We start from the raw sequence: 26,681 nt of genomic DNA on the forward strand, positions 1-26,681 counted from the left end.
TATTCACATTATGCATAAAGTTGCTCTGAATATTCATGTGCATTCTTGTCTGGGTCTATGTTTCCATTTCTCGGGCAAGCCCAAGAGGTGGGGACAGTAAGCCCATTTCATGGTCTCAGCCAACTGAAGCTCTGAGAGGGAAAATGCTCTCCGCAAGTCACACAGCCAGGAAGCAGCAGAGCAAGGCCTTGAACCTGGGACCCTGTGATGTCAGAATGCATGCACTGACCCCTACTGTCAACTGCCCCTGCCATCCAGGGGCTTGCAGTGACCTGGGGGTGATATACCCACCTGCTAGGCACTCTCTCCTGACACCCACTTTCCCGCCCACCTGCACATAACGCTCCCCATTTCCCTTCATTTTGCAGGATCACCACCCCTCATGGCTTCCCTCAACAGCAGGTTCCACCCTAGGTTTCTGAGGCCTGCCACTGCCCTCCCAGCCTCCTGAGACATTAGGTTGGCTTTTTTCCTTCCTGGGCATCCATCCTGCTGCTCCTCCTTGTTTTTGTCATCATCAGGCCCTGGGCCAAGGGTGTTTTGCCCACTACCTCATGACACACTTAAAGATAGATTGAGGTACTACTGTACACCCTCCTTGTACACTTGAGGAAACAGACTCAGAGAAGGGAAGTGACTTGCCTGAGATCTCTGACCCAGCTCTGCCACTGCCTCCCCTAGTGACCTTGGCCCAGGCTCTTCTCTCTCTGGTCCTCAGTGTTCCCATTTCACAGGACAGGATTGGACTAGATGTACTCTGAGGGTGCCCCAGCCCTGAGGTTCTGTGGGTCTGCATTCTCAGTCACATCATCTCTCTGGGCCTTGCTCCTAAGTAACGGGGTGGGTGGGTGGGGGGGTGAGAACATCTGTCTCACAGGTAGCCTGTGTGTAAAAAGCACTCCACACATATCTGAGACGGGAAGTCCTCTGGCATGTACCTGGGATCAATGTCTATCCCTCACACTCTGAGCCCCATGACCTTGTGCCAGTCGCTTCACCTTTCTGGATCTCCCATTTCCTCATCTGGACAATGGGAGTTACAGCACCTGCCTCATGGTCTCAAAACATTGCCCTGAAAAGTAGAGATGTGAATGCAGAGAAATCTACCAGTGCAAGGACCCCCACCGCACATCCTATCACCTATTTCCAGTGAGGAAACTGAGGACTAGGCAGAGGAAATTCCTTATTTAATGTCAAGTTCTCAAGTGCCCTGGGTTCCAATTCTGGATGACTCCATATTACAGTGTTCTTTATTTTCAAACTAGCATCGTAAAAAGATCCAAGACTGTAAAACATTGTAGACATTGAATATAATTTTGCATTGTTCTGAGACACCTTAAAAATATCCTGGAAATGCTAACACTTCAGCATCCACATTGGAAATGGAATCTCATGTCTGAAAGTGATATAACAGTTTTTTTGCCAGGCCAGCTGCCCCAGTTTGCAGTTCAGCCTATGCAGTCAGTGTGTAAATACTCTGTAAATGCAATGCCTAGATATTTTTTAAAAATAAGTTATCATTTGAAAAACAATTTAAAATGAAAACATCACTATCTTGGGGAAATTACCCCTATAGCAAGGACAGAAACTTGTAATCAGGATCATGAAGCTATGAAAGGCCCTACTATCACCTGATGGTAGCATGCTTCACAGAAATACTAGCTCATCTTTTCCAGATTGAGGCAGACTGTTAACGTTGGCTTTGAAAATGTTAGCTAAGAATAATACTATACTAATAATAGCAGTTAACATATAGCCCATACAATGTGCCATGAACTGTTCTAAACTTTTTACTTATGTTATTTAAAATGCATCATTATTCTCCCCATTTTACAGATCAGGACACTGAGGCCAGAGAAGTTAAAGTAATTTGTGAAAGGCAGTACAGCTAGTATGTGAAAGAGAGAGAATCTGAACCTAGGCATCCTTGTTCTAGATACTCTTCTCTTAACTACTAAGATATAGACATCTAATTGTTGGTGTCAGTGTCTCAAATACCATCAAACTTTCCCAAAACAGAGATTAGGGTAGTACCTGAACTTTTATCCAGGAAATAGGCCAGGAGGCACCGCATGACAGCCTGGTGGCAGATCACCAGTACATTCTCCTGTCGTTCTAGCTCCATTATCACTGGCTCCAGACGCTGAACCAGATCCTCATAGGACTAAACGTAAGAGAGATACTTGAGTGAGAAAGGAAGATGAGGCACATTTGTCCAGAGGGGAAGAACTCTAAACTAGGAATCAAGAACATTTGGTTCCAGTGCCAGTTCAACTGTTGACCCAGCAGTATGACCTTAGGCAACTCACTTCCTTCTTAGGGTCTTAGTTTCATTGTCTGCTAAATGGGGGCTATCAATATAGTGGACTAAATAAATGTATCAATACAGTGGACTAAATAACAATAACAACAATACAACTCCCCACTGCAAATTGTCTTCTTAAGTGCACTGCTGACCTGTCACAAAAATAAAGAAAATTTTATAAATATAGGGTCTCAAAATAGAGAAAAACTGAAAAAAAAAGTGATAAGTGGATGTAGAAGCCACAGCTGCCCTGGGGGCATTTGCCAATCATAGTAACTAAGAGTTTTGAGTTTTAAAAACTGTACAGCAGTAGAAGACAAGGCCTTGGGTGTGCACAAGGTGGGGAGTTAAGACTGAGACTCTCACATAAATCTGAGACCCTCAAAGGCCAAATCCTTACACTCTAAGTGCAAACTAGAAAAAGTTCCTTAACAAGCAAAAAGAAACAACAAGAAAATGTGTCTGTCTCTCCTTGGCTCTCAGGGGAAATAAGTGAAAATCCTCCTGTATCAAATTCATACATAACAATATTAACCTTAAATGTAAATGGGTTAAATGCTCCAATTAAAAGACACAGACTGGCAAATTGTGTAAAGAGTCAAGACCCATCAGTGTGCTGTATTCAGGAAACCCATCTCACATGCAGTGACACACATAGGCTCAAAATAAAGGGATGGAGGAAGATCTACCAAGCAAATGGAAAACAAAAAAAGGCAGGGGTTGCAACGCCTAGTCTCTGATAAAACAGACTTTAAACCAACAAAGATCAAAAGAGACAAAGAAGGCCATTACATAATGGTAAAGGGATCAAATCAACAAGAAGAGCTAACTATCCTAAATATATATGCACCCAATACAGGAGCACCCAGATTCATAAAGCAAGTCCTTACAGAGCTACAAAGAGACTTAGACTCCCACACAATAATAATGCGAGACTTTAACACCCCACTGTCAACATTACACAGATTAATGAGACAGAAAGTTAACAAGGATATCCAGGAATTGAACTCAGCTCTGCACCAAGCGGACCTAATAGACATCTACAGAACTCTCCACCCCAAACCAACAGAATATACATTTTTTTCAGCACCACACTGCACTTATTCCAAAATTGACCACATAGTTGGAAGTAAAGCACTCCACAGCAAATGTAAAAGAACAGAAATTATAACAAACTGTCTGTCAGACCACAGTGCAATCAAACTAGAACTCAGGATTAAGAAACTCACTCAAAACCGCTCAATTACATGGAAACTGAACAACCTGCTCCTGAATGACTAGTGGGTACATAAGGAAATGAAGGCAGAAATAAAGATATTCTTTGAAATCAACAAGAACAAAGATATAACATACCAGAATCTCTGGGACACATTTAAAGCAGTGTGTAGAGGGAAATTTATAGCACTAAATGCCCACAAGAGAAAGCAGGAAAGATCTAAAATTGACACCCTAACATCACAATTAAAAGAACGAGAGACGCAAGAGCAAACACATTCAAAAGCTAGCAGAAGGCAAGAAATAACTAAGATCAGAGCAGAACTGAAGGAGATAGAGACACAAAAAACCCTTCAAAACATTAATGAATCCAGGAGCTAGTTTTTTGAAAAGATCAACAAAATTGATAGACCGCTAGTAAGATTAATAAAGAAGAAAAGAGAGAAGAATCAAACAGACGCAATAAAAAGTGATAAAGGGGATATCACCACTGATCCCACAGAAATACAAACTACCATCAGAGAATACTATAAACACCTCTACGCAAATAAACTAGAAAATCTAGAAGAAATGGATAAATTCCTTGACACATACACCCTCCCAAGACTAAACCAGGAAGAAGTTGAATCTCTGAATAGACCAGTAACAGGCTCTGAAATTGAGGCAATAATTAATAGCTTACCAACCAAAAAAAGTCCAGTACCAGACAGATTCAGAGACGAATTCTACCAGAGGTACAAGGAGGAGCGGGTACCATTCCTTCTGAAACTACTCCAATCAATAGAAAAAGAAGGACTCCTCCCTAACACATTTTATGGTTTTGGTATCATCCTGATACCAAAGCCAGGTAGAGACATAACCAAAAAAGAGAATTTTAGACCAATATCCCTGATGAACATTGATGCAAAAATCCTCAATAAAATACTGGCAAACTGAATCCAGCAACACATCAAAAAGCTTATCCAACATGATCAAGTGGGCTTCATCCCTGGGATGCAAGGCTGGTTAAACATACGAAAATGAATAAACGTAATCCAGCATATAAACAGAACCAATGACAAAAACCACATGATTATCTCAATAGATGCAGAAAAGGCCTTTGACAAAATTCAGCAGCCCTTCATGCTAAAAACTCTCAATAAATTAGGTGTTGATAGGACTTATCTCAAAATAATAAGAGCTATCTATGACAAACCCACAGCCAACATCATACTGAATGGGCAAAAACTGGAAGCATTCCCCTTGAAAACTGGCACAAGACAGGGATGCCCTCTCTCACCACTCCTATTCAACATAGTGCTGGAAGTTCTGGCCAGGGCAATCGGGCAGGAGAAGGAAATAAAGGGTATTCAATTAGGAAAAGAGGAACTCAAATTGTCCCTGTTTGCAGATGACATGATTGTATATCTAGAAAACCCCATCGTCTCCACCCAAAATCTCCTTAAGCTGATAAGCAACTTCAGCAAAGTCTCAGGATACAAAATCAGTGTACAAAAATCACAAGCATTCTTATACACCAATCACAGACAAACAGAGAGCCAAATCATGAGTGAACTCCCATTCACAATTGCTTCAAAGAGAATAAAATACCTAGGAATCCAACTTACAAGGGATGTGAAGGACCTCTTCAAGGTGAACTACAAACCACTGCTCAATGAAATAAAAGAGGATACAAACAGATGGAAGAACATTCCGTGCTCATGGGTAGGAAGAATCAATATCGTGAAAATGGCCATACTGCCCAAGGTAATTTATAGATTCAATGCCATCCCCATCAAGCTGCCAATGACTTTCTTCACAGAATTGGAAAAAACTACTTTAAAGTTCATATGGAACCAAAAAAGAGCCCGCATTGCCAAGTCAATCCTAAGTCAAAAGAACAAAGCTGGAGGCATCATGCTACCTGACTTCAAACTATACTACGAGGCTACAGTAACCAAATCAGCATGGTACTGGTACCAAAACAGAGATATAGACCAATGGAACAGAACAGAGCCCTCAGAAATAATGCCGCATATCTACAACTATCTGATCTTTGACAAACCTGACCAAGGATTCCCTATGTAATAAATGGTGCTGGGAAAACTGGCTAGCCATATGTAGAAAGCTGAAACTGGACCCCTTCCTCACACCTTATACAAAAATTAATTCAAGATGGATGAAAGACTTACATGTTAGACAGAAAACCATAAAAACCCTAGAAGAAAACCTAGGCAATACCATTCAGGACACAGGCATGGGCAAGGACTTCATGTCTAAAACACCAAAAGCAATGGCAACAAAGGCCAACATTGACAAATGGGATCTAATTAAACTCAAGAGCTTCTGCACTGCAAAAGAAACTACCATCAGAGTGAACAGGCAACCTACAGAATGGGAGAAAATTTTTGCAATCTACTCATCTGACAAAGGGCTAATATCCAGAATGTACAAAGAACTGAAACAAATTTACAAGAAAAAAACAACCCCAGCAACAAGTGGGTGAAGGATATGAATAGACACTTCTCAAAAGAAGACAATTATGCAGCCAAAAAACACATGAAAAAATGTTCATCATCACTGGCCATCAGAGAAATGCAAATCAAAACCACAATGAGATACCATCTCACACCGGTCAGAATGGCGATCACTAAAAAGTCAGGAAACAACAGGTGCTGGAGAGGATGTGGAGAAATAGGAACACTTTCACACTGTTGGTGGGACTGTAAACTAGTGCAACCATTGTAGAAGTCAGTGTGGTGATTCCTCAGGGATCTAGAACTAAAAATACCATTTGACCCAGCCATCCCATTACTGGGTACATACCCAAAGGATTATAAATCATGCTGCTACAAAGACACATGCACACCTGTGTTTACTGCGGCACTATTCACAATAGCAAAGACTTGGAACCAACCCAAATGTCCAACAATGATAGACTGCATTAAGAAAATGTGGCACATATACACCATGAAATACTATGCAGCCATAAAAAATGATGAGTTCATGTCCTTTGTAGGGACATGGATGAAGCTGGAAACCATCGTTCTCAGTAAACTATCGCAAGGACAAAAAACCAAACACTGCATATTCTCACTCATAGGTGGGTATTGAATAATGAGAACACTTGGACACAGGAAGGGGAACATCACACCCCGGGGCCTGTTGTGGGGTGGGGGAAGGAGAGAGGGATAGCATTTGGAGATATACCTAATGTAAATGAGGATTTAATGGGTGCAGCACACCAACATGGCACATGTATACATATGTAACAAACCTGCACGTTGTGCACATGTAACCTAAAACTTAAATTATAATAAAAAAAATCCTGTAAGAATTTATAAGCACCAGACTTCCTTCAGGTGGGCTGGTGATTCAGAACTACACTACCCATGTGGTTTGAAGAATGTTATGCTGAGAGTTTAATAAAAAGTGATCCCAAGTCGTTAGCTCCCAGGACTGCTTAGAAGAAGCAAATGGAAATCTCTCTGGATTCTCTCAACTCAGGCTGTGTGAGATTCTCATAGATAAATTCTTGCCAAGCTGGAGTTCATATGACACACAAGGAAATAAGCTACCATGAGTGAGAATAAGCAGAAACAAGAAGAGAACCCTAAAAACTTAAGATAAGGGATGCCACAATATAAAATAAATATGTTTGAAACTTTTAAAGAAATAAAAGGTGGAATAAAAAATGTAAGGAAGAAACAAGATGCCATCAAATATACGATGTAGATTTGAAAAGTAACTAAATAGAATTTCAGAAATAAATAGTAGTCATTAAAATTGAAAACTCAGTGGATGGTGTAAGGAGCATATTGGATACTACTTAAATAGTGACTGGAAGATAAAGCTGAAGAAATTACTCAGGATGCAGCAAAAGATACAAAGAGATAGAAAATAGGAAGGAAAAGACATGAAAAATAGAGGCAGGAGTACTATACATCCAATTGTATTTCCAGATGAAGATAATAGAATGTGAGAGATGAATTTTTAAAGATAAATTGTCTGAGAGTTTTCCAGACTTGAAGAAGAATCCCAATCCTCAGATTCAGGAAGTCTCACTAATCCCAAGCTATATATTAATAAATGAAATTATCATCTAGATATATTAGAGGGAAACTTTAAAGCAACAGTGATACAAAAACCTTAAAAGTAGCCAGAGAGGAAAGAAAACTAGACTGACAGCAGATTTCCTAGCCACAGTAGAAGCCAGAAGACAGTGAGGGTAATACTTTCAAAGTGCTGAGAGAAAACAACTGTCAACCTAGAGTTTTCACCCAGCCAAGCATCACTAGGCTTGAGGACCCCCTCCTACCAAGACATTTTTAGACAAAAAGAAGGGTGTGTTTACTCACTAAAAAAGCTTCTAAAGAAAGATGGAAGGCCAGGTGTGGTGGCTCACGCCTGTAATCCTAGCACTTTGGGAGGCCGAGGTGGGTGGATCATGAGGTCAGGAGATTGAGACCATCCTGGCTAACACGGTAATACCCCATCTCTACTAAAAATACAAAAAATTAGCCAGGTGTGGTGGCAGGCGCCTGTAGTCCCAGCTACTCGGGAGGCTGAGGCAGGAGAATGGCGTGAACCCGGGAGGTGGAGCTTGCAGTGAGCCGAGATGGGGCCACTGCACTCCAGCCTGGGCGAAAGTGCAAGACTCCGTCTCGAAAAAAAAAAAAATAAATAAAATAAAAAATAAATAAATAAAAATAAAAAAGAAAGATGGAAAATTACCTCAGAAGGAAGATTTGAGGTGCAAGGGGCAAGAATGATCAGAGGAATTGGTGAGCATGTGGTTAAATCTAAATAAACATTGATTGCATACAATAATAACAACAACAGTAATAATTCACTTGGGGGTTAAGACCAAGTTTGACCTAAAATACAAACAATTAACATGTAAATTAGGAGATACAATGGCCAGAGTTTTAAAGTTCTTCTGTTGTTTAGGTAGAGGGTAGAGATATTGATTTTAGATTTTGTTAATAATGAATATTAAAATGTTAAGGATTCAAGTTGGTTGCATAATAGCACTCAGCAAAAAAATTATTATGAGTGTTTTTGAAATATATTTTGAAATACTTTACTGAGATATCGACTAAAAATTGAAAGAATCACGATGAAAAATTTTTAAAATGTTAAGGGTAATCTCTAAATGAATGGAAACAAATTATATAACTTAAATACGGATATAAAAACTTTATCAATCCTAAAGAGGGCAGGAAAAGAGAAAAAACTAAGCAGAGAGCTCAAGACAAGATAATAGTAATAAACTAAAAAAGTTAGTAATTACAATAAAAGTAAATATACCAAACTTACCATTCAAAAGACATATTTTCAGTTTGGATTAAAAACAACGAAACCCAACTATAAGCTGTTTATAAGAGACACAAAACAAAGATACACAGAGAAGTTGAAAGTAAATGAATAGCTAAAAGTGAACTAGGTAAGCAGTCACCAGAAGTCACTGAATCTCGTACAGCTATATTAATATCAGATAAAATACGTTTTTAGGCAAAAAGAATTATTGAGGAGAAAGAGGTTTGGTCATTATGTAATAATAAAATGTGCAATTCACTGAGAAGATATAATTGCTTTAATTTTGTATACCTCTAATAACATAGCCTCTAAATACTTAAAGGAAAATGAGGGCAAATTAAGATGAATTTTATAATGTCATCTCTGTGGGTGAAGATTAAAAATGTGAAAGTGTTGTATAACTGAATAGAATATCTATTGTTTTATCTTCCCAGATGTCCTTCTTTTCTAATAACTTTTCCCAGCAATGTATATCAGAAATAAAGTATGACTAATAAATGCTCTAAAATGTGGAACTGGCTAAGTGGAGGCTTGATCAAAAGCAATGAGCATTCATCTCATATGGGGATAGGGAACTGATGGTCTGGTTCATGTAGTGGCAAAGAAGTTGATTAAATTATTAGCCATTGTCCCTTCGGACAATGCCAACTGCCCAGAGAGGCTGGAGCTTTAGGCAACTTGGCAACAAAATATCAGGAAATCGGAGTATGTTGAACTATTTAAAGTGTCTTCATGAAGGGATACCAGAGACAAGGTCCAGGATAAAGTGAGCACTTCTGAAGCAGAAAGAGAATAAACAAGAAAATTATGTAGCTTTTAAAAGAAAGGGATGGATCTATTGCCTATAGCCAAGAATCTAAAACAACCAAGGGCCAGATAATCATGTGCCTTGTGGGATGGCAGCTGCTGCAAGATATGCTTACTCTGCTTCTAAAGCTGTCTAGACAATTGTGGAATCCTAGCAGTTGCAATGAAGACACTGGGGAGTAGTCCTAGGCATTAGGCCACCCCCCAAACCTTACCTCTCCCTTGGGATAGCGGTAGCGATATTTATCTTGGTCTCGCAGTGCAAATTCTTCAGGGTAATGTTCCTGGATTTCTTCATAGGTCATCTCCTCACAGACACCCTGAGAAAAAGTATTTGGGGGCAAAAGTATTCACAAGATGAAATTCCACAGAGTCTTTGCCATAATTCTTCGATGATTGTGAAACATCGAAGCATGAGCACTTGGGTCTCTGTGAACATAGCTCTGGGTTTGTGCCTGTTGTCTATAAGTGTGTATGTGTGTGTGTGTGTGTGTGTGTGTGTGTGTGTATGAGGTGTGTGGCTGTGTGGATGTGACAGTGAGTGTATGTGAATAGATGTGTTCAGGCTGAGTGTATGATGTTTTTCTATGATTGTACAGATAGGTCTGTAGGTGTACATTATACATATAAGTATGTATTTTTATAATATATGGGCATAAGGATTTGTGGCTGTGTTTACAAGTCTGTGTGCAGCATGTTTATGATATGTACTTGTGGTATGTTTAAGGACTTATGCCTTTTGTTTGTGTATTTGTCTCAGCATATGTTGTGTGCTTGCATGTGTGTGTATGTGTGTGTTTAGGGTGTCTAAGCATCTGAGAATGTGTCCATGTGGTCTTTCCATGCAGGTCTCAGTGTGCCTGTGGCATGTGTGTCTGTTAATGTATATGTCCCTCATTATGTCACTGGTGTATATGTGAGAGTATCTGTGTGCCTGTGTCTGAAGTAGGTGTCTGAAGACCTCTACTTTGGGAACTCTGGCAGATAAACAGGCATCCACAGACATCTCAGACAGGAAAAATTAATAAATTCCTAATAGTTTCAGAGTGGATTTGGGGGAGATACACTCTCCTCACTCAAAAAAGGAATTGAGTGCTCAGAGAATGAGTTCCTAAGGAGCTTATGAGAGATTCCAAGTCTACTGAGAAACTCCCAGAGGTGAGGTGACTGCTGCTGGTGGTGGAGAGTGATGTTGGGTTTCTAGGGTTTCCTTCTGGGTATGTGCATTCCAATTAAATCTCCCTGTAGGGGGCCAGTGGCCTCTGGTTGTTGTCTATTGGGCCCATCTACCATGCCCCCATCAGGGGTGAGGAAGTGAACCCCTACCCCAACCCACAAACATCTCTGCAGTGTGAAACTTCTCCAACCCACACTGCCCATGGAAGAAAGTGCACCCTACTGGGTACATGAGGTCCTTCCAGATTGGCTTCAACTTTCTCTTCTGAGGAGTACTAGGAGCCTGTTGCCTGTGGAAATGGTCATTGACTCCTTATTGAGTCAAACTGCTTAACCTCTCCGAATTTTACTTTCCTTATCTGCAAAATGTGGAGAATTGGAACTACTTCATAGAAGTGTTTTGAATATTGGAAAAATGTAAGTAAAAGATACTAGTGCAGAATGCGCAAGGGACATTTTAAAGACTCAATCATTAGAATGAAGTATTAATATTTTATTACTCATGGAAAATAAACCAGAAACTTAAATTCTTGCTTTATCTTCATCCTAAATTCTTGCTTCTTCCTCACTCACCCCTCATAGCCAATTCCTGAGATTTCACCTCCTAAAGCTCTCTCAAATCGATTCCTTTTTTCCTCCCTCTCCATTTGTACTACTACAACCTTAGCATTTCCACATACATACAATACCCTCTTTGTTTATGAAGTTCCCTATCCCTGTCTGTCTGCCTGGAATGTCATTCTTGATCCTTTCTACTTGGTTCACTGTTACTCAAACTTGAGGCTTCAGCTAGGTATCACTTCTTCCAGGTAGATCTTGGCTGAGTTAGGTGTCCTGCCCCAAAGTCTATGCACCCATAGTCTTACCTATCAGAGCCTGTATCACACATGCTGATCTCTATTTCTCTGTTTATTCCTCTGTCTACCCTATTTAGCCTGAAAATTCAGTGAAGACAGGAATGAATTAGATCAATTTCCACCTCCAGCATCACTCCAGAACCTGAAACAAGGAGGGGTTCAATAAATGTTTATACCACATGTGGGCCAGAAATAAGAAGCCACCAAACTTCTGATGAAGAAATTTCATATTTGCTTGCATATATTTTATAGCAAATGTATGTGGTATACAGAACAAAGCTGTATAGCCCTTTTCTAACTACGTGTATTTCTGTACCTCTATATTTATATACACATATGTATGAATGTACACACACATATATGTCTGTTTCTATAGAGGCATATCTAGCAGGCAAGTAAGTTAACCTACCCACATGCAAGTTATTTACACAAGTGGTGAAGCTTTTATGTTGATGCCTAACAATCATAACCTGTGCACTGCTGCCCAGTGCCATTGTACCTACAGTGCAGGTGAACAATGGAGAGGAAACAGCTCCTTTCTCAAAGAGCTCATGGAAGAACCTGACCCTGAAGAGAGACTGCTATACCACTAGAGTTGCGTCCTTCACATCTCTCTCTTCCTCATCCCTTACAGCCAGTGCACCAGCAAGCCCTGCTGATTCCACCTTAAATTTTTTTTTTTTTTGAGACAGGGCCTTGATTGTCACTCAGGCTGGAGTGCAGTGGCATGATCACAGCTCACTGCAGCCTCAACCTCCCAGGCTTAAACAATCCTCGTATCTCAGCCTCCTGAGTAGCTGGGGTCACAGGCATGCACCACTACACCCAGCTAATTTTTAAATTGTTTGTAGAGATGGGGTTTTACTATGTTGCTCAGGCTGGTCTCCAACTCCTGAGCTCAAGTGATCCTCCCACCTAGGCCTCCCAAAGTGCTGGGATTACAGGCATGAGCCACTGCACCTGGCCTGATTCCACCTTTGAAACATTCCCAAAGTCCTTCTTCATTCCATCTCCGATGCCACTACTCTGGTCCAACATGCCCCCACCTCTTGCCAGACTAATGAAGTCAACTTCTTACTGGTCTGCATGTTCATTCTGGCCTTCCTCCCACCAAGTTTCCACACATGCCCAGAGTGGGCTTTCTTTAAAAATATGCAACACATTCAGACTACTCCAACTTGATGTGGACCCCATCAATGGCATCTCATTGCTGTTAGGGCAGCATTTGAATCCCTCAACATGAACTATAAAGCCTGGTGGCCTGGCTTCCTTTCTAGCCTCATCTTCCTTTTCTTCAGATCTCACTATTGCTGTCCCATTCTCTGTGCTATTCTTTCCTTCAATTCCCTGAAATTGCCATGCTCTCTTCTCATCTCTGGGTCTTCACATGAGTTATTTTCTGTCTCTGAATTAAATTTATTTCCCCACTCCCCAGACCATTTCATCTCCTTCTTATATCACCTCTAGCTTCCTCCAGGAAGCTTTCCTTGTAAATTCCCCAAGACCAAGTTGAGTCAGGAGCACTCTCACCCTCTGATCCTCCATAATCCCTTCTACTTCTCTCATAGCCCTTTGTCACACTGAGTACGTAATGTCCTATTTACTGTCTGTCTTTAGGATGAGGGCAGAGACTTTGTCTATTCGGGCCTTCACTGGATCCCCAAGACATAGAATAAGGTCTGGCACATGGCTAGTTGTCAAAAAAGTTTGTTGAATTAATTAGGCTCCCCATAGGGGCTGGAGCAGAGGCAACCCAGGGGATAATCCCAGACTCAAGTTACCCCCACACACAGGAGATTCACCCCATGCATCTCACCGCATCAATCTCATTCAGGGCCTTCCACTGCTCATAGGGGACACCCAGGGCCTCAGCTGTCTGGATGGTCCTCTTCATGTGACTGGTCCATACCTTCAGGGAGCTGATGCCCTGGGACTGAATGAAGTTGGCCAGGGCATAGGCATACTAGGGTGTGGGGATGCAGAGGAGGAGAGAAGGGGAAAAGGAGAGGTGAGAGAGAACAGGGTGGCCATCAGAACAAGCTCAGATCTGCCACAGATTGAGTGGTGATGAACAAGCAAAGCAAAGAGTTTAAATGTTCCAAATTTATAAAAAGCCATACTCTTTCCCATGTGATGGTGGGCCAAGGGAATAGAAAAGAGCATGACAGAGAGAGAGAAAGAGAGAGAGTGCGTGTGCACGCGCGCTCATTTGACGATTGCTCACCAAAGCCCCTACTTGGTTATTCATTCCTTCAAACAGGCCCGCCTCTAACATTTGTGGAGCCTGGGACAAGAGTACCAATGGAGGCACTCCATGCACAGTCTATCTCTCCATTTCTGGCTCTATCCTGCACTTCTATGTGCCTTTAGTACATGCTTGTGGATAACCAAGTCACATGACCGAGTTCTGTTCACATTTCCACCTCCACTGATCCCCATGCTCCACAAACAGCAACCCCTTGGTCCTGTGATATGGCCTGACCTCAAGTGGACAGACTCTAGGACAGGCCCATGTAGGCACTGAAAGCGGACTCTAGACAATAAGGGCAAAGAATTCTAGGGTTGGGGGTACCCAGATTACGGACTGGAAGTAGGGGTTGTGGGATTTGGGAGACATTACTTTTTGACACTGTGAACACTTATTGCTTAAGCAGGGTTCCTGGTACCCAGGTTCTAAGGGCATTCACACATGTATTGAGTGTTTGTGGCCCTGTGCTGGGTGCTGGGGTATTCTTGTTCTCAAGACATGGCCAGTCCAGTGAGGGAAACACTGACAGCACCGAGGGGAACCATAAAGGGCTGTGGGAGCCCAGAGGAGCTAGTGATTTCCTCCTCTGTGTATAGGTGTGTTGTTAACCACTGATGGAATGTGTTAGGAACATCTGCACAGGTGCATAGGTCCAGGCACACATTTTTATATGCGGCTATAGGCGTTTCATACATGCATTTCATTATAGACATGAGCCAGGAGTCAGCGTGCTCTGGTGGAAGGAGCCCTTGACAGGGAGCTATGAGCCGTAGGTTAAACTCCCTCAGCGCCCTTACATGGTCCCTTGTGCCCTCGGACACATCCCTGCCCCTCTCTGGCCTCATATCCAAAGAGCATTGGCTAACCTGGCCTGCTGTCTGGGGGCCGCACTTTAGATAGTGAATGGGGAGCACCCAGACCACAGCCTGGTACACAGTGGGTGCTGCACAAGTGAGAGCTACCTCGATGGGGAGGTGCTTTGTAAACTGGGCCTGGTGCTCTGTGAGAAGCATGAAGGTGGTGCCAGCTGTGTGCATGCACACACACACAGGTTTGTGTGCAGGGAGGCATGCCCTGTGGAGACAGCCACGTGTCCAGCTGGGCTCCGAGCTGTGTGGGCAGGGCCGGGCTGGCTCCACCCAAGACGGCCCTGGCTGCAGGGGCTGCCATGGGCTGGGATCACACCTCCAGCAGCCTCTGACTCTGCTCCGAGGAGTGGGACATGAGGGAGTCACAAGTCAGCATCTACCTCGAGGGGAGGCCGTCAGTCTGGAGGTAACAGAAAGGGAGACACCAGGGTGTGGCCATCCAGGGTAGTGCCTTGCTTGGGGCACCCCCCATCTCCAGTGGGAGAGCTGAGGGCAGGCCAGTAGGCCCAGCTTTCAGTTCTGGCTCTGTCTCATCCTGGCCGTCTGCCCTGGGGCTGCTCTCTGCTTCTTCATGCATAAACTGGTGGCAGGAATGCCCACCCCACAGACCTGTGGTGAAGATGAAATGAGCCATACATTCGGAAGAAGATGGCACCGTGACTGTGCATAGGTGTCCGATAAATGACAATCATGACAACAACTGTCCTTCCTGCACTTCATTTCCCACCTGTTCCATCCCCAAGTGGTCCTGCCAACAGCAACAATACCTGTGCCAATAAGCCCAGGCACAGGCCAAATGCTGTGGAAATGGATCACTGTATTCAGCCAGCAACCAGCCAGCAGGTCACTGTGCTGGGCTGGGGAGAAGATACTCAGGCCAGGAGAGCCACACATAGGCCAGAACTGGGAGAGCTGGAACCCAGGGCATGGCAACCTGCCTGGAAGGGAGGAGAGGATGGGGAGGGCTTCCTGGAGCAGGTGCTGGGCCTTGGAAGGGAGTGGGGAGGGCAGGAAGGACACTGTCATGAGTGGGGACAGGGGCTGCCAGTGTGACACCTGCATTGGGGTAAGGTCGGGAGGGCAGAATTGGGGAGAAGAGTGATTCAAGTGTGGGTCTCTCAGGGCAGCTGTCTGTGCCACTGACAGTCACTCACTGACAGAGGAGACAGAAGAGGGTAGACTAGGTGGGGGAGCTGCACCAGCAAAGGCACAAAGTCGTGAGAAAGATGAGGGAACCAGTCAGGCAGGGCCAAGGGAGTCACTGTCATGGAGCAGCTGGCTTTGGACAGGCCTTGGGTGCCAGGGCAAAGCTCTTAGACCTGCAGAACAGGTGGCATTGGGAGCCATTCGGCGGCTGGGTCGAGACTGAGTGGCTGATGGGTGGAAGAGCAGGAGTGATGGAATCTGCTTCTACCCCATCCCTGGGTCATCCCATCTCAGGACCCAGAATGTGGCCACCACTACACCTCCAGCCCACCTAGGAGAGCCCAGCCAACCCATCTGGGTGTGTGTGGCCCACCCTACCTGCTTGCCGCGAACTGAGAGGCCAGAGTCACCTCCGATGCGGCCTCTGATGTTGAGTTCACTCTCACCATGCCGGCATAGGTAGATGGAGCGAGGTGTGACGTGGATATTCATGAGGTAGTAGACTGTGCGGCTCTGGATGTGATCCTGCACTCGGTTCACCATGTAGCGTGTGCCCACGTCGAAGATCTTGATGTAGGACAGGTGGCTGGGCCAGACCCAAGCAGGAGCAAGGGCAGCTCAGGGGCTAATGGTGGTAGAGTTGACCCCAAGAGAAATCCCGAACCACACACCCTTTCAAACCTCTTCCACAACCCAGCTGTCACCTAATGTGATGCCATGCCTTGCCCTGTACTGAGTACCTGTCCTAGAGACTTGGTTATTGGCCACCCAAAGGAGCTCATTGCATGCTACCATTTCCCCCTGTCTCCTTCCTTCAGCCTCAACTTGAGCCAAACTGCCTTTTCACCTTCACTCATCCTATTACAGGCAGCTGGGTTCTCTCTTCTGTGGTTCACACCCCTAACATAGTCAGAGAGAAGCAGTATCCTTTGCATCCCTGGCTGGCTCCAATGTCTTACTGGCAGCTCCTGACTTGTTCACTCCCCTGCCCTTTCTGATCCTGAGTTGAGCTCTTCACTCCTCTTTTTTTTTTTTTTTTTTAGCCTCTGCTACATATTGTCCTTTATACTCTACACACAGCTACCAGATTGCGTCTGTGTGCACATGTGTGTCTGTGCATGTGTGTGTTCCTCTCCTCACTCAGAAGTGGGGTTGGCCTGGGTTATTTTCCTATTTGCTATGCAGTCAACAAACATACTTCAAACATACTCCTCTGTTCTAGGCATTGTGCTTGGCAAGGAGACCCAGTGTCTGTGCTTTGGGAGCTTTCTGGCCAGTCAGGAACAAATACTTGGAAACACATGATCAGTGCTCAACATTCATTCCATATATAGTCACTCCCTCTAAGGTGTGCCAAGTAGTGGGGCATGGGGATACAGACGTGGTCCACAACATCATTGGGGAACTTGTGGTCCTTGTCCCAAGTTCCTAACTGTATCCTCAATTCTGTGCTCTGTCATGAACTAATACCTATACACTGAATAATATTTAAACTGTTCAACCACCTGTTTGTGTAGAAGCTGGAGGGTGGAGTGTAGGCACTGACTAATCAGAAGACTAGAAACATGGAGCAAGACTTCTGAGGCCTACGCTGTACCAGGCATAAAATCCTTCAGTCGCTGGCCTGTACAGAGTTCAGAGAAATCCCTGGGAAGAGGAATGGAAGGCTGGGGCAATGGGGTGACACCAGCAGCCCTGGTTGCATGGTAACAAAACCAAGTGAATGGAAAGAGCTGCACTGCACTAACTCGAGGAAGGTAAGGTTGCTGATAGGTTTCGTTTCAGAAAGCCTCTCCCTAGAGCTTCCTAGAGAAGCCCTTTATGGCTGCACCACGCTCATCATGCCCATCTGTGCCTAATGGCTTCCACAAGGCACTTGTATTTGTTGAACATTTTCTGTGCATCTGGCAGGGAGTGGGAACTTTTAAGTGCATGAATCCTCATAATATTGCTACAGAGCAGACATTATCACCTGTTTCAAAGGTGAGGAAACTGAGGCATAGAGAGAGAAAGTGATTTTCCCAAGGCCACCTTCTTGGGAAGAAGTACCCCAGAATGCTCCCCTCTCCAATCATTTCTTCTAGAACCCTCAGAGCCTAGGGGTAGAAAATATCTGATGTAAACTTGTTGCCTGGCTACTGTCTGTTCCTAACACTCAGTCCTTTGAGGCTCTAGGAGCTTCCAAATTCTTCAGCTTAGTCTGATCTTCTGGTTTTGCCTTCTCACACTGGGCCCAGTTGGCCTCACTTTATGGTCCCATGCCCATACCCATATCTTCTCTGTTTCATTCTTGTCTTCATACCTTTGCTATTACACTTGGAATATTTTCTGTATTTCTCTACTCTTGTTCAGATTTAACTAGGCACTTACAAAGTGCTATTCTCTTTGCCCGATTTCCAAAGTTGAGCTGCTATGCATTTATACCTCAAGAGCCGGCATATTCACTCTCTTTTTTGAGACCAGGATCATGTGAAGTCATTTAGAGGTGTTCCACACCAAAAACAGTAGAGTAGCTAATGCCTACCCTCATCCAAATTTTTAATTTTATTTAAAAATTTTTAAAAAAATTTTAAATTTTTATTTAAAATAAAAATTATAAACTATAGAATATGGGGAAGTCCTCCCAAGTTCTGGTTTTATATTTTTCCACTTTGACTACCTTGATGCTGTTTTTGAAATATACAATATTATAAAAGCCTTTAAGCCAGCTGGGTGCGGTGGCTCATGCCTGTAATCCCAGCACTTTGGGAGGCCAAGGCGGGCAGATCATTTGAGGTCAGGAGTTCGAAACCAGCCTGGCCAACATGCTGAAACCCTATCTCTAATAAAAATACAAAAATTAGCCAGGCACGGTGGCGGGCACCTGTCGTCCCAGCTACTCAGGAGGCTGAAACAGGAGAATTGCTTGAACCCAGGAGGCAGAGGTTGCAGTGAGCCGAGATCATGCAATTGCACCCCAGCCTGGGTGACAGAGTGGGACTCTGTCTCAAAAATAAAAATAAATAAATAAATAAATAAATAAATAAATAAAAGTTTTTAAGATAGTTTTTTTCTCTTAGTTTGGTAGCCCCTATGTTGCTGGTAACCTCTGTGTAGTCTGCCTATTGGGTAATCCAGTTCTTTTAGACCTTCTTCCTCCATGCTGGACTGGGTCCCATGTTCCTACAGCCCAATTGGTTTACTGTCACCAGAGCTGTGACCAACTGTGTACTCATTGTCTTCTCCAACTAACTGGACATTCTGTCAAATCAGCGACAGCCCTTTCCTCTTTTGATTCCATGTTCAGGGCTGGGACCTGATGCATAGACTGTAAATGTCTGTTGATGGAAAAATGATGAAATAAAGCTGACTTTCTAGATCTGTCTTCTTCTGGCCCAAACTAATTCATCAAACAGCAACCTAGCAACTACAGGGTCTAGGCCCAGGGCTGGGGCTTTGTCAATGCCGTTCTTTCACTTACACCCTTCACCCCGACCTTCAGGCTCCTTTCACCATATGCCGTTAGCCCATGTTGTGCCTTTGTGATAATTTTAAAAAGCCGTACTTTCCTCAGTGTCACATAGCCCTACTTCAGCATACATCTTGGTGAGAGAAGCGAGTGTACCCTTGACCAGGGTGCCTGTACAATAAACAATCTGCACAACTGGGATATGGGTTCGAGTATATATTGTGCTACTGACTCATTCATTGTGTAGCCCAAGGTAAGACTTTGACTTGATCTGGGTCTCAGTTTCTCCATCTAAAGAGTGGGGCAGTAACAGTGCTCATTTCTTGGTACTTCAGTTGGGTAAGGCCACTCTTTAGATTTCTTAGAGTGGTGATGACCATTTGAAGCCTCTTTATACTTCTCACTTGGGGTCTCTTCTCATCATAATGCATTTTCAAAGAGAGCAGGGTTCTGGGAACATTCTACATCTAAAACTCACATCTGCTCTCTCCTATCTTTAGTTGGTATTATGACAGAGCATTTCTTTTTTTTTTTTGTGGGTCTTCTCATATGTCAAAGCACTATAGAAGCTACCCGAGGATAGAACCCACCTCTTTTGCCCCTATTTATACCCCCCTACATATACCACAGCCCAAAGGGTCCAAATACTTGTTGATTGATGAGACATGGGAGTGTTGTGAAAAGAGACATGACTAGGAGACAGAACATGTAATTAGAATCCTAGCTCTACTCCTTGTGGTGGAAGCTTTGGAAAGTAATTTCAGCTCTCTAAGACTCAATTTCTTTTTCTTGAAATTTTATGATCATAAGACTTATCTCAGCCTCCTTTACAGGAGTCCTAGAGGATTAAATGTAAGAAAGAAGGTAAACATGTTTGGAAACTGAAGTGTCATTCATGTGTGAAGAACACTTTTGTAATAATAATCGCAACACCCACAGGAGGGGGGCATTTGTTCCCAGGGTCCTGAACTGTTCATATTGCTCAGGCAAACACTATTTTAGTCATCTTAGGAAAACCTTACACATCAAGGATTCAGAGCTGAAAGGATCCTTGAAGAAAGATCAAGTTCAGTTTCCTGATATTACAGATAGAGAAGTTGAGGCCCAGAAAGGGAGGATATTTACTCTAGGTTCGACAGGATATCAAAACTGGGTGAAAGATCTAGACCTTGACTTCAGGGTGCTGGCTCTTACCTGTCCAGTTCCTCATCCAAGGATTGGTAGTTGACCTCATAGCACTCAATTCTCTTTAGAAAGTCTTCCAGAACCTTTTCCCGGTCACAGTCTATATAATCAGGGCTGCCAAGTTTCACTTGCTGGGAGCAGGGAGAACAGAGGTATCAAGGGAGACATTGGGAGACAGATGGTTTTCTTTGGAAGGTCCCTTAGAGACCATTGAGTACAAGATGCCTCATTATAAAGATGAGGGAATTGAGACCCGGAGAACACATCTTGCCCAAGTTTACAAAAATCAGCCAATTGAAAAGAAGCTGATTGTGTGACTCCTCATTCCTAATCTCAAACAAGGCCTGTTACATTATACTCAGTCCCAGAGCATACACTGCTTATAAAAGAAGAACATTTATAACAGGACCAGAAATTGTGATATGAGAAATGGCTGAAGAAGAGGAACTAGAGATCTTAGCCAGGGGTCATTATGGCTTACATGTATCAAGTGTTTACTGGGAGATTATGACATGCTGTCTTTGGATTTCTGAAGACTGGCCTCTCCTAATCCACCAATATCCACGTCTCCTCCCCACAGTCCTCATCTCAGGTACTGGCACTATCACCTACCCAGTCATATGATCCTAAATGGAACCTGGGAGTCATCCTAGATGTCTGTCTTTCATCCCTCACCTCTTAGCAGGTACCAAATCCTCTCCACTCTATCATCTCCTCTAAATATCCATTCTTTCTTGCTTGTGCTCACTATAGCTTTGTGCCCAACTACTTTGTCTATATTCTTTTTACTTCTAATGTATTCACCATACTGGCAGCCAGAAGGGTATTTCTAATATGAACATCTGGCCAAAGTATTCTCCTGCTTAAAACCCTTCTACATTTTGTCATCCCTTTTAGAAAAAAGTGTGAATTATTTTAGTAGGTGGCTCATGGCTTGTCATGATTGGGCCCCAGATTATTTCTTCATCCTTATCTCCCATGGCTCCCCTATTCCTCCACACATTTGGCTTTAGCCATTTAAGCTACTTATAGTTCTCCAGAGATGCCACACTTAGTATATGCTTATATCCTTATTTTCCATTCTTCACCCACCAAATTCCTATGTGTTCTTCAAGGTACCATTCATTTTAATTTTACCTCCATTAGGAAGGCTTCCTTGATTTCTGCCCCCATGCAAAGTTAGGCCCTCAGCACTGTCTTCCCAAAGTCCCTCTGTTCCCTCATATCACTTCAGTTCTCAGAGTTCTGTATATATACTTGCCAGTCTTCCTTACTAGACTGTGTGCTCAAGGGAAGGACTCTCCACTATCCATATACATGTCTCTAACGCCCAGAATGGCCAAGCCCAGGCATATAGTCAATTTCTATTGAATCAATAGATAGATAGATGGGAGGATAAAGAAGGAAGGGAGGAAATGGACATGCTGTATGTCCCAAAAAGTTAAAAAAATGACCGATTAATAAAAATTACAGGGAGGCAGATTCCAGCTTGACTGGACCGCATTTGTTGAAAGCAATGGGCCCCTTATCATTGCAGGTATAAAAAGAAAATCTAGATATACATTTAGGTAAGATTTCAAGTATCTGATGTAGGGTAAAAGAAAATTACCCTTAAGGTCTCTTCTGTTCTTGAGCTCCAGTAAATTGATGAAGTAGGGAACAACAAAATGTGGTAAATGACCTAGTTCTAGACCACATGCCTAGAATCTAAGAGCAGTGATAGTTCTGGTATGAATTTTGGGGCAGAATAAAAAATGTAGGCTTTTGAGGCAGATGGCCAAGCCTGAGGTCCAGTCCCACTTCCATCCCTTTCTGTCTGTATGAATCTTTGACAATTCATTTATCCTTTTGGAACCTCAGTTTCCTCTCTCTAACATGGAAATAATCTCTAATATGCAGTTTTGTTGTGAAAATTAATGACAGTCAAGTTTGGTATCTGGAGCATACAAAGGGCACTATATATGTTGGCTTCATTAAAATTAATAGAGTCATTGTAGGCCAGGATGGTTAGGGAATGCTTCCTATGAAAACTCAGAGGAGAAGATCAGGGAGGAATACTTTCTTTAATCTCATGGAGTTGCCTTAGGCATAATCTTACCTCTGCCTTAGGCGTGATCTAAGCCTAAGGCAGAGCAAAGTGGAAAAGTAACTGGTGGTCCTTACCCTGATGTTTTCTGCAATTATGCCAGGGTCATTACAAATGGACTCAATGAAAAACACCTATAAAAGAAACAGAAAAGAGATTTCCAGCAGGAAATTATATTTGGTAGGAGCTGAACATAGCTGTACTCCTTTTCAATGGCTCTAAGTCATCTCCAGGGGCATCTCTGACAACATAACGCTCTCATACAGTTGTACTTTCAGGCTTCTGAGTTTCATGAGGCAGATTGGCTCTAAACTGAATGACCCTAGATTGTTGTTTTATATCTTTACTGGGTTTAGGTCTTATATAAGTTTTTTGTAGTGACTCTCTCCACTCTTTCCCCATAGCCAGCCTGTCTGCAGTCATCTTCCATTGCCTAATGTGGTACCCCTCCTTTCTTGTTCTGCTTTGCTGCTTCTGAGTATATCCTGGAAAGTTAGAGAACCAAATTAAAATGTTGAGCTTATGGTTGCGGATTTGGCTGCTCTGAGTCCCCTGGTTTGCCTTTCTTTGGGGTTTGTGCTGGAGAAATAGGCTCTAGATAAGAGTTGGAGTGCTACCATACCTTGTAACCATGTTCTTTTGCAAACTGCAGGATCAGTGACCGTCGTTCTCTGGTAGTGTTGGTGGCATCAAAAACCTAGAGGCAGTTAATGAGATTGGCTTACTCTGAATCTGGTGCTAACAGAACACCTACTCTTTGCCCATCCCTGTGCTAAGTGGAGGGCTTCCATATGGAGGTAGAACTTGAACAAGGTCTTGAAGGATAGGAAGGATTCATGATTGGCTTATGACAATTTCACAAGCACATATTTGGCCCTTATGGTCTGTCCAGAAATGTATGCTACCCTGTGAGTGTAATAAGGCAAGAGGAAATTGTGGGGTTTTATTAGGGTCATTTTATAGGTGAGGTAACTGAGGCCTAGAAGAACTTGGCTTGACCAAAGTCACCGAGAGTTGCTGACAGAGCAGAGCTAGAACTGGTTCTCTCAATTCCTAGCTGAAGCTTCTTCCTTCCTTATCACTTTAGAAGTCCTCAAAAACAGGAAACAATTCCCTATCCTCAGCACCTGAGATTGGACCATTTGCATATTTGAGAATCTGCTCCCTTTTTATAATTTGCAAATCCTAGCCAAAATATTGACTAGATATTTAGGTAAGTCTCTATAACTCTAAACTGTTTGTACTGCAGTTTTAAATTCTAATATAGTCCTGCTGAATTATTGGGGGTAGACTGGTAGTGTATAGTAGTTAAGAGCAGGGATTCTGAAGCTACACAACCTGGGTTCCACTTCTGGCCCTTCCAGGTATACGTTGTACCACCTTGGGAAATTATTTAATGTCTCTGTGAACCATTCTTCTGGGCTCTGAAATGGGGCATAATAACAACACCTATCTCAAGGGGGGAGCATAAAATTAAATTATTAATATATGCAAATACTCAGAACATAATGTTCTATACACATTAGTAAATGTTCAGTACATATTAGCTAATTCCCTTCCCAGTAGTTACCCAAGGAAAAAATAAAAAATTTCTTTACCGCAACATGACCTTCCTCACGGCTGAGATAGTTGTGAACATCCTTCAGAGCTGCCAGAGCGCACTGCCTGAAATAGACCAGGAAAGAAAAAGAGACAACCCTTATCCCCCAGGATGGATTTCTCTCTCATTGTCTGTATCATCTCTCATGTCTTAGACTAACTTATCATGTATTGAACATCTACACAGGGTGCCCTACGCTTTAGGCACCGTGCTAAGCACAGAGGGGTCAAACAGTTGAAAGTGGCTCTGTGTGCACAGCTTACACAGTTTAGGGGCAGGTATAAAGTGACACAATCAGGAAAAGCTGAGCAATGACAGAAGCCATAATATTAAGGGCTCCAACCCTTGAGCTAATGGAACTCAAGCTGAACTGTTTTATGAACCCAAGTAGAGCATGTGGTCTGTGAAGTAAAAGGCATTCCTGGCATGGGTAACACACAGGCATGACAGTGGCAATGTATTTATGCTTTCAGCAAAAATCTCTTTAGTGATTAGTCACTGCTGGATTCTATAATGAGGGCATAAGGCCCGGGCTCTATTCTGCAAGTACTCAGAGTCTTGTAGTGCAGAGAAACCTTGAGGTTGAACTGATGAGACTACAGAAACTAGAGTAGGCCAAGCTATTGAGATTCTTGCCTCAAATGCTAAGCTGAGAAGTTTCTACTCTCTCCTGTCAGAAGTAGAAGACCATTAAGGGTTCTTGATAAGTGGATGGTTACGACCAGAAACAGGATTTGGGCAGGAAAATGAAAGGGCTGTTCCAACTACTGTTTGAGAGTCTAGAGGGCCTCCTTTCTGGTCCAGATTACTCTGCCCTACTCCCCCAGTATCTGAACAAGGGCCTTTCAGCCACGAGACAGCATAGGTTCCTAAAATATTGGGTACTTACTTCCTGATTTGCAGGGCCTCCATGTTGTCTGGAAGAAAGAATTCATAGTTCTTGTAGCTCACTGCCTCTCGTCGATACTGGCCTAAATTAAACACTGAAAGCAGGGAGCGCCAGTGAAGAGATTGGGAAGATCCCAGTGGCCAAAAAATGTCCTTGCTGGGAGGGACCTCAGAGGTAGAAGAAGGTATAATTTGTAGCTATAAAATGTGCTTTTAAAACTTCAAATTATGGCTACCAGTTTATTTATTCCTCACAACAGCCCTGCAAAGTAGAGATCACTATTACCATTTTATAAATGAGGAAACTGAAAGTTCAGAGATAGGAAATAACTTGCGCAGTTATTTCCTATCTGTGGATATCTGAGATTCAAACCCAGGTCTATTTGGCTCCATAGCTGGTGGTCTTTCCGTTATTCTACTTTATCATAAATGCCAATCCTTAAAATGCCCTACTCCAGTGGAAAGATGAAGAAATGGAGATCTAGGGAGTAAAATTAATCACCAAGGGTCCGTGAGTGAGCTGGTGACAGATATAGACTGGACCTCCTGACTTCTAGTCCAAAGTTATTTTATTTTTCTATATTATGAGGAAGATTCTAAATCTAAATCTCTAGGCCATACTTTCCCACTTGCAATGATGAAAAACTAGAGAGGAGGGAAGGAAAGGAGGAGAAAGAAGATAAGCAGCCAAAGAGTTAATATTTCATTCACTCATCTAACAAATACTTTTCGACTCCTACTCTGTGAAGCAGGATATGAGCTCTGGGTCTCAGGGATTAGCCTGATCTTCATGATGAGGCCCTTAAGGCACTCACAGTCCAACAGGTAAGACAGTGAGTAAACCAGTAAATGGAGAGCTCCCACAGAGTTTGTTAAATGCTCTGACAAAGACAATATGAAGCCACGGAAGACAGTGAGAGGGAAAGAAAGACTAATTGTACTTGGAATGATCTGAGAAGGTTTCACCATTTGAACCAGGCTTTTTAGGGTAGGCACCTTTTACAGGCAGATATGGGCAACCGGAGTCAGGAACAAAGGCATTCCAGGTAGAGGAACACCTTGAGCAAGAGTATGGCATTGGCAGAAGGAAGAGCATGTTTGGAGGATGGTGAGTCATCCACTATAGCTGAGGCCTGAGATGCTGGAAGGGGCCAATTGCGGAGGGCCTTGAACAACAGGCTAAGGAGCTTGGATTTAAACCTGCAGGCCAAGGGGACCTTTGGAGGCCACAGGCATGTTCAGCTTTGTGCTTTGAAATATGACTCTGGAGGCCTTTGAGAGAATTGAGTGGAGTGAAGAAGATAGAAAGCAGGGGAATCAGAAACCCTGAACCCATGATGGGGCTCTCAAGGCAGAAACCCATCTGCCAGTGTCCCATGTGCCTCTACACTCAGCAGATTTTCCTGAGAGCTTGCAGTCCTCCATGAGAGCTGCTCCTTCTCTCCTTCCCTTCTGTCAATGTCTTATTCCTCCCACAAGACTCAGCTCAAACATATCCTATGTAGAAAGCTCTCCTTGCCTTCCAGTTGGCAAATCCCTTTGTGATTTCATAC

At 43.1% G+C, this 26,681-nt stretch overlaps 1 protein-coding gene across 5 annotated transcripts in view; it reads right to left on the minus strand.

Annotated features, from left to right (window-relative positions):
* PFKFB1 (6-phosphofructo-2-kinase/fructose-2,6-biphosphatase 1) overlaps window positions 1-26,681 on the minus strand; it is a 62,999-nt gene that overhangs the window by 2,839 nt on the left and 33,479 nt on the right. For 4 of the 5 annotated variants that reach the window (XM_063634826.1, XM_055267962.2, XM_055267963.2 and 1 more), the window contains 9 exons: window positions 25,130-25,223; window positions 24,239-24,305; window positions 23,263-23,337; window positions 22,718-22,774; window positions 20,564-20,685; window positions 16,300-16,507; window positions 13,475-13,621; window positions 9,841-9,945; window positions 2,035-2,164 (listed from right to left, as the gene is read on the minus strand). In XM_063634826.1, coding sequence (XP_063490896.1) covers window positions 2,035-2,164; window positions 9,841-9,945; window positions 13,475-13,621; window positions 16,300-16,507; window positions 20,564-20,685; window positions 22,718-22,774; window positions 23,263-23,337; window positions 24,239-24,305; window positions 25,130-25,223 — 1,005 coding nt within the window. The remainder of the gene's footprint in view (window positions 1-2,034; window positions 2,165-9,840; window positions 9,946-13,474; window positions 13,622-16,299; window positions 16,508-20,563; window positions 20,686-22,717; window positions 22,775-23,262; window positions 23,338-24,238; window positions 24,306-25,129; window positions 25,224-26,681) is intronic. The other variant, XM_055267961.2, reaches the window with a different exon arrangement.

The sequence above is a fragment of the Symphalangus syndactylus genome, chromosome X, assembly GCF_028878055.3.
Source record: "Symphalangus syndactylus isolate Jambi chromosome X, NHGRI_mSymSyn1-v2.1_pri, whole genome shotgun sequence".
Classification (NCBI taxonomy): Eukaryota; Metazoa; Chordata; class Mammalia; order Primates; family Hylobatidae; genus Symphalangus; species Symphalangus syndactylus.